Genomic DNA, 12,521 nt, shown 5'->3' on the forward strand with positions numbered 1-12,521 from the left:
ATCCCCCAGCGGGCCCTCTGGGAGAGAGTTAGGGTTTGATGAGGTCATGAGGGATGCATGCCCTTGTAGGAGGATGCACCAGACAGCCCTCTCCGCCTCTCCCCCCACCTCCCTTCCCCCCACTTCCTCCCTCCCTCTCTCTGAGTCTCTCCATTTCTCCCCCATCTCTCCCTGCACCTCCCTTCCTGCTCCCTCCCTCTCTCTGAGTCTCTCTCTCCACCTCCCTTCCACGCCACCCCCACCCCTTGCCTTGAAGGGACAAGCCAGGAAGAGGGGCCTCATCAGAAACCCACCCTGCTGGCATCCTGACCTCAGATGTCAGCCTCCAGAACTGTGAGAAAATAAACACCCGCTGTTGAAGCGTCCAGTCTGCGGCATTTTGTTATGGCTGCTCGAGCTGACTAAGACAGTGACTATTTTAAATAAATACTCTTCTTGATAAACTGAACACGAGAAGCTAAATATTACAATAAAGTTAATCTTACTACGCGGCAATTCTTAAAGTATATTTGCCAAAACATTTAGCCTGAACCTAAGGCTTTGAGATCTACCTTGCTGTTGGACATTCCCATAAGGAAATACTCAAGAAACTTCAGACGGTGAGACAGTCTATGAGACAAGCGGCTCGATGTCTTTAAAAAGTCAGTGCCTTACAACCCTGTTGTCAAACAACCGCTGAAGGGATGAACACAGTGTGGTCCATCCATACCACGGAATATTATTCAGTCACAAAAAGGAATGAAATGCTGACACGCTACAACACAGTTGAGTTCTGAAAACACTGTGCTGAGTGAAATAAGCCGGTCACAACAAACACATGTTGTATGATTCCATTTACGTGAAACACCCAGAGCACACATCTTCAGAGACAGGAAGTGGGTCAGTGGTTCCCGGGGACTCGGGGTAGGAAGTGGATCAGTGGTTCCCGGGGACTCGGGATAGGAAGTGGATTAGTGGTTCCCGGTGACTCGGGGTAGAAAGTGGATCAGTGGTTCCCGGGGACTCGGGACAGGAAGAGGATCAGTGGTTCCCGGGGACTCGGGATAGAAAGTGGATCAGTGGTTCCCTGGGACTCGGGATAGGAAGTGGATTAGTGGTTCCCGGGGACTTGGGATAGGAAGTGGATCAGTGGTTCCCGGCGACTCGGGATAGAAAGTGGATCAGTGGTTCCTGGGGACTCGGGATAGAAAGTGGATCAGTGGTTCCCGGGGACTCGGGATAGAAAGTGGATCAGTGGTTCCTGGGGACTCGGGGTAGAAAGTGGATCAGTGGTTCCCGGGGACTTGGGGGGATGGGGGGTGGTAGGAGGAGGTTGGGAGGAAATAAGTGTGGGGTTTCTTTCGGGTGATAAAAATGCTCTAACGCTGACTGTGGGCCGGGTGCACATGTCTGTGGCGACACAAAAGCCGCAGAGTCGTATACTGCACGCTGTGGCCCCATCTCAATAAAGCTGTTGTATTTTAAAAGGTCAGTGTCTGGAAAAGAGGAAGAAAACAAGACGGAAAGACTGTTCTAAGTTAAAGGAGAACTGAGATACAACAATCAAATGCAGTGTGTGACCCCTGACTGGACAAGTAGGGTCCAATTATTTTGAATATAAAATAAGTTGTAAAAACACTTTTCAAGACAATGGGGTAGATCTGAAAAGGGGCTAACTTGGTAGCCCGACTTAGAACCTTGTCCGTCTGTGGGCAGGGTGGTTAGGGGATCACCTTTGTTTTCAGAAGATGCTACACTGTTCCAGGGTCTGGAGCTGCTCTGAAGTTCAGCAAAAAGAAAAAAGAAAGATATAGACACACATTTGCTACACAGCAAAATGTTAACAACTGCTGAATCTAGGTGGTCAGTATAGAGTACACACGCTGTATTATCGTGTTTGCTTTTCTACGACATCTGAAATTTTTCATAGCAATGTCTGAAAACAAGCCTTACCTGGGCTGTCTGCCTGCTGGCTGGCGAAGCTGAGAATCTCTCTGCAGAAGTACTCCCGCTCGTTCCCAGTCAGGTGCCGGTCGCTGGCCAGGAGGCTGCTGGTCTGAAGGTAGCTGGGTGCAGGGTCAAGGGGCCTGAGAGGACCACGCGCTGGGGCACTGCGCACACAGCCCCTCCAGTCCCCAGAGGGTGCATCCCGACGGGTGTTCCCCTTTTTCTAGGGTGTCAGGAACTCAAGCAGAGGTCAGATACGCTGACTAGGCAGCAGCGTCTATCCAACACAGTACGCGTGTTGAGGCAGGCTTTTCTCTCCTAGTTATCAGGTGCTCCTTAAACCCTCAATGGTGGGCCATACAGAGAGAAAGCAGTCCTCCTACTTCATGAACATATTCAACGTAAAGGATACTTTTCAATTTGCCCAAGGTGTTTCTGACATTCAGCTAGCTGCTTCCTTGTGTGTGTGATAGGCAGTGCCCAGCCCTCAGCCAGGTAATTCTTCAAGGCTCCCTGAAGATAGATTTCTGCCTTCTGGGGAGACTTCTTCCTCCTTGCAAATCAACAAACAGAAGCTTTCATTATGGGGCGTGATAATCAACCAACTCAGACATGACCTTCCACGGCCTGCTCTCCACCCTTGACAGCCCCACACCATGAAGCTGGCGCCACCTGCAGACAGTCCTTCTCTGGCCACCCCTCCATATAAGAAAGAACAAGAAATGAGGAACACCTAACTGGACCTGAGAACTGCGCTCAGGCTGAGAACCCCACACACGCTGTTTGCCCAGCGTCCTACGCGGCCAGAGAGCCTTCAGAGCTGAATCTCCAGATAAGAACGTGAGGGCACCATTCACGATTCCAAGCTGGCCTCAGAACACCAAGCGTGAAGAAAGCAGACGGCTTTGTCCACAGGCACACAACCAGTTATGGAGGAAGCTTCGAAACCTGGGCTCGGGGCCACACTAACTGCTGAGGACAGGCCAACACAGAGTGGTCTACACAGGCCAGCCGACAGGGGAGCTTGACTCAAGTTGGAAACTCAGGCAAAAGCGCTGAGCAGGTTTCAAAGATTTACAGAGAACTATGAGGAATTTAAATATCAACACCTATCACCCAAATTTAAACCCTCAAGACGTTCAGAATATAACAAAGTTTAAAACCCAATTAATGAGAGCTTGCCAAAGCTTCAGTGACAACGTGGATGCCCCGGGCTTTCCCAGAGGTTTGGGGCTACTGACTTCACGGGACGAAGGCCAACACCAAACAAGCACTCGCCCTCTAAGCATGCTGGGACAACATCCCAGGCTTACTTCTGAAGCAATGAGAGTTTCCAAATTCTCAAATAAATTTTAAACCTATCAGTTACATGTGTCGGTTTCTATAGACTTTTATGGTCCTCTCCCCCATTATTTTATTTTATTTATTTAATTAAAAAAATAAATTTATTTATTTTTGGCTGCGTTGGGTCTTCATTGCTGCAAGTGGGCTTTCTCTAGTTGCGGCGAGCAGGAGCTGTTCTTCGTTGCAGTGCACGGGCTTCTCATTGAGGTGGCTTCTCTTGTTGTGGAGCACGGGCTCTAGGTGCACAGGCTTCAGTAGTTGTGGCTCACGGGCTCTAGAGCGCAGGCTCAGTAGTTGTGGCGCACGGGCTTAGTTGCTCCGCGGCATGTGGGATCTTCCCAGACCAGGGCTCGAACCCGTGTCCCCTGCATTGGCAGATGGATTCTTAACCACTGCGCCATCAGGGAAGTCCTCCCCCATTTTAAAGGGGTCAGAACCGTCTATATACTTCTTCAGTTACCATCTCCAGCCAAAGATTCTTACACTGTAGAGCTGGAAGGGAGGGCATTTGTCATCCAGTCGCCGTAGACCCAGGCCGAGGGTCACCTGGCTAGTCCATGGTCAAGCTAGAACCAGGACCCAAGTCTCCAGGCCAGCATCACCCCACTGCAGCTCCAAGCCTCAGCTCACAGCACCTGAGGACATGGCTACTGATTTAGTCATCAGATACACTAGCTGGAGACTAAGGAGAGCCGACCTCCAGCCCCAGCATTACTCAGCTGTGCAACTGACTCCCTGCTCCAATCACACCTGAAACACTAGGAAGTTCACTTAGATGATCTACAAATCCCTTCGGAGCCCTGCAATCAGTTAAAGTAAATTATTCTTCCTTGTTTCATCTAATGAAATGACTACCTACAGATTTCAAGATACCATTTCAAACACACATTTCTTTTGAGAAAATGTAAACCTCTTTTCCCTCATAATCTGTATCTCTTCCCAGTGCTTTGAACTAGCAGTTACACTGCCAGCAGGGGTTCTTTATCAAACACGTGAGAAACATGCCACGCTTTTAGTCTTTTCTCTGGAATCCACTCCAAAGCTGGAGCCAGACTAGAAATGCTCAGTGTCTGCACACCCCAGCTCACAAGCACTCAAGGCTCAGCCCTCCCTCATGGACCTGACACATCACGTGCTTCACGTCACTGACCTCGAGGCTTTCAATCCTCTGAGGAGGCATTTAACAGCAACTGGAGAAAATGCTATAGAACACAAACTATGTATCACATATAACAGTACATATATTATCTACATGTGTATAATATTTACATATAAGTTCATTAAATTAATTAAATGAAAGAAAAAGATCAGTAACAATTATTAAGGGTAATAAGCTGAACTCACTCTGGTTTTCAAAGAAATTTTCTTAAGAAGTGATGACTGGTTAACAGTTCACATTTTTTGTTCTACAAGGTTATGTACACTTCACATTAGCTCCTACATAACAAACCTCTTACTACACGTGAGATGTCTGAAATTCAAAGAAAAGTTCAAAATCAATTACATGTAAAACTCCGCCAGATCCTTTCCAACGAACTTAGCGGATCGAATTCTCCCAATACTCGTATACATTTCAATGGTGGCATGGGACAAGTCCTGCGGAAAAGCAAAGAACCAAATAATTCTACTTTAAATTTAATGCTCGACAAATCCTACATTTATTTACCCAAGGCTGAAGCAAAAGACTTCCTTATTAATATAACATAATTTTTTACTTTGTATCTCTTTTTGTGTTATTTGATTTTTATGTAATAGTGATTTATACAGTCATTAACTTGTACATAAACTATAAATCATAATAATAAAAGAAACGTGAACTCAGCAGGCACAGAATAATTTTTTTCAAAGTATTTTCCATCTGTGGGTAACATTTTTAATATTTTTCTCACATTCTGGATGACAGAGACAGTATTATAGACTACTGTCAAATGCTGTTGAATTAACCATGACTCGGGAAGGCAGACGGTCCACCGACGGTCTACTGCACTGCTTTCTAAGACTGTCCAAATTTAAGTCCTTTAAAATGAAGTACAATAGCTCTGTTCAGGTTCAAATTGTTCCTCTGTACACAGAAAACCATTCACTATCCTTTCTTACAATTTCTGTTCTACTGAATGAGCAATACCATTGTGAACAAAATTATAAATATCCGAAGATGCTTTTATGCCTATTTATGGCGCCATGGATACTAATAAACCAACTATTCCAGCTTTCATGCACAACTCCCTAGGGTACCAAAGAAACTTCAAAGGCCAACAAGAAGGAGGTTCCAAATACCAGCTCATTCCCAACTCAAAAGGTCACCAAGTAGCAAAGTCTAGTAGAGGGGGGCTTTCTGCCATGGGTAGGCAGGGAAGATTTGTAATACTTACTAAGTAGTGTTTTTCAAAAGCTTCTACTGATGATAACGCTTCTTTGAGTTTCTTATACGGACTCTGAGCAGTGTTGGCTTAAACAGAAAGAAATAAGAGCCCTTATTCATCTTCATTATGTCCAGTCATATGAGTTTACATTGCGCCTCGAAGGTCACAGGTGAAGGACTTTGTCTGATGTTTATGGAAATCACAGACAACCCATTCCAACTGAAACTACGTTATTACTTACATTCTTGTCTAATTAATATACTCATGAAATAGTCTAAACCCTTCAAGTAATACTTTTATCTTTGAGACTAGAATTTTTTAAGTACGTGTTACAAATCCTACAATGAATTAAATTACTTCCAAAATGATTTGATGTGGTCTCAGGTGGAAACAGTGTAATACACACATGGCGCATTTTCCCTGACAAGCGGATTCAATCCAGCAAGAGGCCTCTCAGGCCATTAGGTCCGCTCTACTTCAGCAACAGCTTTGCTAAATCATACTCATCACGGTGTTCCCACCCAAAAGAATTAGTAACGTTCCTTTCAAAGTGCTTTATTACCTAGGGGGTAATTTACTCAATAAAAGGATTCGTCTGGCCATATCATTAGAAAAATAATCGTCTGTAATTCAGAGGAAGCCTGGTGCATTTAAACTTCACTGTGGTCTGTAAAAAGGCATGATCAGCTCATTTACGCCTACAAGAAACTCAGACACATTTTTAAGAATCGCTGCAATTTCTTTCTTTCTTTTTTTTTCTTTGGCCACACCGCACCGGCATGCGGGATCTCAGTTCCCTGACCACGGATGGAACCCACGCCCCCTGCAGTGGAAGCGCGAAGTCCTAACCACCAGACCACCAGGCAAGTCCCACAATTTCTTAAACTATTTCTGACATTTTTTTATGCTATTAAAAGCTAAAATATCCTATGTATTAATCTGGTCAGCTAATAATGAGTGTAATTTCCCAAATGGTGAGTAACTATATCACGGAACCCAAATTATATGTGCCAGTTACAGCCGACATTCTCATTGCTTTCCACCACGTGTACGGGGACATCTCAAAAAGTACCTGTTTCAGGCCGTTCAGCTCCCAAGCCCGCCAAAAGATCAACCGTCCTGTTGAGGTCTTCTGAGTTAGGTCCCTGTTCTGACACAAGTCCACACAGATAGCCCAAGGACTTTAGCTGTTGAGATAAACCCCAAATTTCAATTAATTTGCCGTAAGAGTCAGCAGAGAATTTACAAATTTAAATATGAAGTTAAAACCATCTAAATACTAGAAGAAATTTAGCTTTCCTATCCAAATGATTCTCATCTGGATATGAAAATATATCTTACTGGGATCATTTCCAACTCAAACCTTCTACGTAATAATCCTCAGAGCGGCTGACGTTGGTCACCCCCAGCCTGTGCTGTTCGCCCACGCTCTCCCAAGCTTGCCCCACCTCAACCCCTCCCCCGGCAGGCCTTCCTGCTGCGCGCTCGGGACTACTGTCATTTTCTGCACTTCTGCACACGGCTGCACGCTCACCCTGCCTTGTCCCCCCACCCATTCCTGGAGCAGAAGCCTGCCTTTAGCACGAGCGCAGCGAGCGCCTGATGTCTGCCAGATACAGCGATACTGGCAGGGAACGACTGCATCCACGCTGCTCCTAGACGCACCCTGAAGTAGCCAGAGCTGCCTGTGCAGGGACCAGGTGAGCAGCACTTCTCCAAACAGCTAACTCCGTCCCCCAGCCCCGCAGGCAGAGCCCTGGCCGAGGCTCACATGGGCGCTGGGGCAGTTACCTTCTCTGTGGCGTAGCTCCACAGACCCACGGTGTGGGCGATGTTTGAGTCTATCTGTGCCCGGTCGCAACACCCTTCTATCCTCTGCAGCACCTCCAAGCAGCTCAGGAACACCCAGCAATCCAGGGCACCGGGCGGCACGGAGACCTGGGGGCACAGGCGCGGGCGTGTGAGGAGAGCGCTGGGGGAAGCACTTGCGCCCGCTCGCCCTCCTTTGCCCCTCCAAGCAGCTACCCAGTCTCTGCAAAACTACAGGAAAGAGAAACGGGACCTGTAGAGCAGGCCACCTACGGGAGGAAAGGAGCGATCTGTGTCCAAATACACTATTTGGTGTCATATTTCTGATGATACTGAGTGACCTGGCAGGGATGTAACTTGCAATCATGTACTTTAACAGCTTATTAACAAAAGAAGCCTACAAAAAGGCGACTGTCATCACTTAGTCTACGTTTGAACACTGGTCACCTCTCAGTTTAAAGAGCATGTAAGGTGAAGGTGGGAGGCTAAGACCTCAGATGACCACTTGATCACATTTCAGAAGATCATGTTCAACGCTAGAAATCTAAATATTAAGTAAATATTAGATGATATTTAGGAATTGCTATTAATTTTTTAAGTATAATTATGTTTGTAAAAAAGAACACCTGTTGCTTAGAGATACAATAAAATGTTATCAGAAATTCAAAAGCATCTACTGTATGTGACTGATTCTAAAATGGACTTCTTTTCTACGTTTCAGTGTTTTTGACATAGGGATGCCTCACAGTCAAGGGCATCTTAACACTCACACTCGGCAGAGTAGACTGTCTTCTTGGTGGCACTAATATCATGAGGTATCTTGCAACTGGTGTCCTAGCTTTGGTGAGACATGCTTGTTAGTCCTATTCAAAGTGGGAAAGCAAGAGGTGCTGCTACATCAGGTGCCAAGGGAAGAGCCGCATGAGCTGCTGAGACTGACTTATGTAAGAAGGGCTCCTTCCACACACCCTGAGCACAAACAAAAGGACGTGGCACCAACTGGAGAGAACAGGGAGTGCTAGTAAATGTTCCTATAAACGCTAAATTGCCCAGTCTTTGAAAAATGAGACAAACTGCTTAGATCCTTTGAAAAAAATCAGTATAGAAAAAAAATTACATGACCAGAAGCAACTTTCATCAAGTGGTACAACTGACTCTCTTGCCCAGAGTGGAGCGCCCTCAAAGGGACGCACAGACAGCTGGTGGTAGGATGCAGCTCGGGGACCCTGGACAGAGCACGTGCCTCCCCGCAATCAAACTGGGCGAGCTCCGCAGGGCGCGCAGCCGAGGTGGGCGCACGCACTCCAACAAACACACGAGGGGTGCCAACAGCCCACAGGGTTCTCACCCAGGAGCCACACATCTACAGACAGCAGCAGCCCGTGTCCCTGGGAAGGCCGCCCACCCCAGCACCCACGCTGCCTGCACCTGGCAAAGAGCAAGCCCCGCCCCCGCGTGAGGGCCAAGCCCCAGCCGGAACCGTGCGGCGCGCTGGGCGTCTCACAGCTCGCACACCCTAACAGGAAGGGCGCGGGCGCCTTTCCCTGGGCTCCGGGTCCCTCTGGACAATTTCCTTCGTGAACAACAGACATTTCAAAACTGATTCCTTATCACGCACCGTTTAGTTTTCTCCGAGCCTCTCTCTTCTTCTGCTATCAGTGTTACTGGTCACGGCAAGAGCCGCTTTACCATTTTCCAAGCATACAATTAAAGGCATTCTTTTCATTCTCTTTTGCTAAAACTACCTTTTTAAATATAACCCAAATACCGAAAAACCCAGCGTCCTAACGTGAACACGGAGGGGCCGCCCCGTTGGAGGGCCGCGGCCGCCACACGCTTCCCGACACAACATCTGTGCGTCCTCTTGCACCTGTACACGAAATCAACAGGTGGGTATTCTTCGGTGTCTGACTGCTCCAGCTAAACTTTACGTTCATGAGACTCCGGGTTCATTTGTTCCCACTGCCAGACGCCAGTCTGCTGTCTGAACAGACGGCAGTCACCGTTTCCCTCGTACGTGATGGACATTTGGGTTATTTCCGGTTCTAGCAGTCACGAACAACGCCACCACGAGCATCCCGGCACTGTCTCCTGGACACCTGTGAACACCCTCCGTGCAGACCTGGGGGGAGACTGCCGGCTCACAGGGCACGCACAGGTCTGGTTCCAGCAGACACCGCCGAACCGTTTTCCAAAGTCGTGGCGCCAACTCCCAGTCTCCTCGTCAAGGAGGGAGTTCCAGCTTCTCCCCCGTCACTAACACCTGTCAGGTCTTTCCACTTCAGCCACTGGGGGGGCTTCACTGTGGTGGAAGTTTGCATTTCCCTATAATTAATGCGATGGGGCACCTTTCATATGCCTACTGGCCATCTGGATAGCTTCATTTGCCTATTTTCTATGCGTCAGTCTTTTAAGCTGATCTGCAGGAGCTCTTCCCATATCCTGGGCGAGAGCCCTTCCTGACCGCACAGCTTGCGGCCCCGTCACCCCCTCTGCGGTGCTGACTGATGAAGAGAAGCTCTGATTTCCATGCACTTCCTTTCTGGCCAGTGCCTTTCTGTCCTGTTTCAGAAACACCTGGTAACCTGAAGCATGTAAAGGTGCTCTCCCATATTATCTTGCAGAAGCTTTGTTGTTTTATCTTTCATAGAGTAATAATCACTCGTGGCTGGCGTGAGACTCGGCTGACCCGGAACCGTGTATTCACTGAGCGAGTTTCACCTCATATACCCAGGCTCTACCCCAGCGCCTGGGCTCAGGCCTCGGCTTCCCCTCGGACTCTTCTCCGCGCCTCCTCCTAGCCCTTCGCTTCTCTCCGCCTCCACCTCCAGGTCCTAACACCTTGCACGCGCCCCGGCTTCAAACCCAGCAACGGCTTCCCAATAGCTACAGAATAAAACCCAACCCTCCAGATGACGCGCACTTTCCAAACCTGGCTTCCAGCACCTCTGGAGCCTCCCCTCCAAGCCCTGGCTCACCCCTTAAGTTCTAGCAAGACTAAGCTCCTTCAGAGTTCTTTAAGTGACAGTGAATTTTCTCTGCCTGAAACGCACTCTACTCTCTCTGCACCTGCCACCCAAGCCACGTCCACCTGGTGGATCCCGACTCAGCCCTCCACAGGGCAGGGGTTGGTCTGTCTCGCTCTGCTAAAAACACGGCGCCTAGAATAAATGCTTGCTTGGCACAAAACAGGTGCTCAACGAATAACTGCTGAACGAATGCATCTTTAAAACCTAGCGCACACGAGACCACCTCTGCAGACCTTCCCTGGCACACGTTAGGTGCTGCCGACACGCTCACGCAAGCTGCCCCTCCCTGCTTGATACCCCGCCACCTCCGAACATTCCGCTCTCACTGCCTGGCAGCCCCGGGCTCTGACGGCTGCTCACCTGCTGGCCCCACGCGCCCCGCTGTGGGTTTCTTGAGGGTGGGTGGGACCCATTTCTTCCGCATTTGCGGGCCCTCCCCCCACCACTGTGTTTACCACAGTGCCCAGCAGGTTAGCAACTGTTTCTTGAATGGAACTGGGCAGTTCCTCCTCAAATGCTTTCCCCGTTCCTGCGAACCACTGGCTCTCACCGGTGCTGACACCTTGGGCCGCTACCTCCTCCTGTCGGCTCCCGCTGCTCTCCCGGTTCAGGTTCTCAGGGCTCCAGGTCCCACGAGGACGCCACCTATCCCCGTGGGGAGGAGCCCGGCAGAGTGTCTGCTACACAGCAAGTACTCGACGACCCCGAGGCCCACCCCTCGGCTACACCTCTCCTTTTGTCCTCTGCGGGGCCTGAACCTTGGAACAGCAATGCCAGCTGGGCCAGTGGCCTCTCATGCCCGGCACTGGCCTGTGTCTCTAGGTCCTGAAGAGTCCCGATCCCCCTTGGCCTGCCCTGTCTGTGAACATAATGAGAACCTAAGCTCATAAAAAATAAGTCAGTACTGAGGCGAACACATCAAAACAGAAATCCTCTGGGCAGTCATTGTAACAAAAATAAAACGGCCCTCTAGAAAGTATCTTCCTTATATTGTTCTCGTTTACCAATCTGGTAAAGATTAAAATATACACACAAATTACTTTCTTTCTTACCATAGAGGCAGGAAAACAGCACTGCTAGTGTGACTAAAAATGGGAAGATCTTTCTGGAAGGCAATTTGGCGATGTACACTAGAAGCGTTAACGACACATGCATCCTTGAACTGGCCGTTCTACTTGTATGAATGCACTGCATAAAGATGCCATACAAGGATACACACTCCTGCAACTGCAGACACTACTGACAATCCAAATGTCCGAAACAGGACCAATTAAATAAACAGCAGCTCTTCTCCAGACAGAAACGTCACAGACCAAAAAGGGAACCTCTTGCTTTAGAATAAGCAATGACATTTTCTTCTGTATATCTGTCTGTATTTTCCAAATTTATACAGAGAATATACTCAACTTTTGGTAAAGCGGGGGGAAATCTTTTAAATGTTGCAGACAAAAGAAATACTCTGTAATGGAGTCACTGGAGCTCACACAGAACTGACATAACTTTCCAGGTGTTACTCCTTGACCCCAGCAGCTGTACGGGGTAGGTACAATTTCCATGCTCACACATTTGCAATCGGGGAGCTGGTCCCAGGCCTTAGGTGGCACCCCTGGGGTGTGACTCCAGGCCCCACCCCAGAGCTGGCATCTGGCCACCACAGTGCCTCCTACTCAGAGAAGATACTTTAAATCAACCGATAAGCCAGCCAGGAAGCTACCAGGGCACGCTTTACAAGCCGCAAGAGCAAACACACACAGCATTTTCTGCAGAAGAAATGTTACAATGAGAAACACGCAAGACGGCTGCAATACTTAGGCTTTTGGCTTTAAAAGGATGAACAACCGTAGCCTAACCCTAGAAGAACCATGTACCGGCTCAGCCTGCGCGTTGCCTGACGCCCTGGCCTATGTGCCGCGCGGCTCTGCCCGGCCCTGTGCAGCAGAACCCAAGGCTCCATGCCGGCCTCTGGCCGTGGACGTGACCGTGAACAATAATCACCAGAAAGCTAGCCAGACATAGGAAACGAGTCTAGTTTTGAGGGTACAATCAAATG

The 12,521-nt window shown here is 48.5% G+C and overlaps 1 protein-coding gene across 2 annotated transcripts in view; it reads right to left on the reverse strand.

The window, feature by feature from the left end:
• Window positions 1-12,521, reverse strand: part of TRAPPC10 (trafficking protein particle complex subunit 10) — an 88,885-nt gene that overhangs the window by 23,029 nt on the left and 53,335 nt on the right. For both annotated transcript variants that reach the window (XM_060010245.1, XM_060010244.1), the window contains exons 8-13: window positions 7,425-7,571; window positions 6,706-6,820; window positions 5,643-5,719; window positions 4,775-4,866; window positions 2,339-2,479; window positions 1,933-2,045 (exon numbers count right to left, since the gene is read on the reverse strand). In XM_060010245.1, coding sequence (XP_059866228.1) covers window positions 1,933-2,045; window positions 2,339-2,479; window positions 4,775-4,866; window positions 5,643-5,719; window positions 6,706-6,820; window positions 7,425-7,571 — 685 coding nt within the window. The remainder of the gene's footprint in view (window positions 1-1,932; window positions 2,046-2,338; window positions 2,480-4,774; window positions 4,867-5,642; window positions 5,720-6,705; window positions 6,821-7,424; window positions 7,572-12,521) is intronic.

This window comes from Delphinus delphis, chromosome 4, assembly GCF_949987515.2.
Source record: "Delphinus delphis chromosome 4, mDelDel1.2, whole genome shotgun sequence".
NCBI lineage: Eukaryota > Metazoa > Chordata > Mammalia > Artiodactyla > Delphinidae > Delphinus > Delphinus delphis.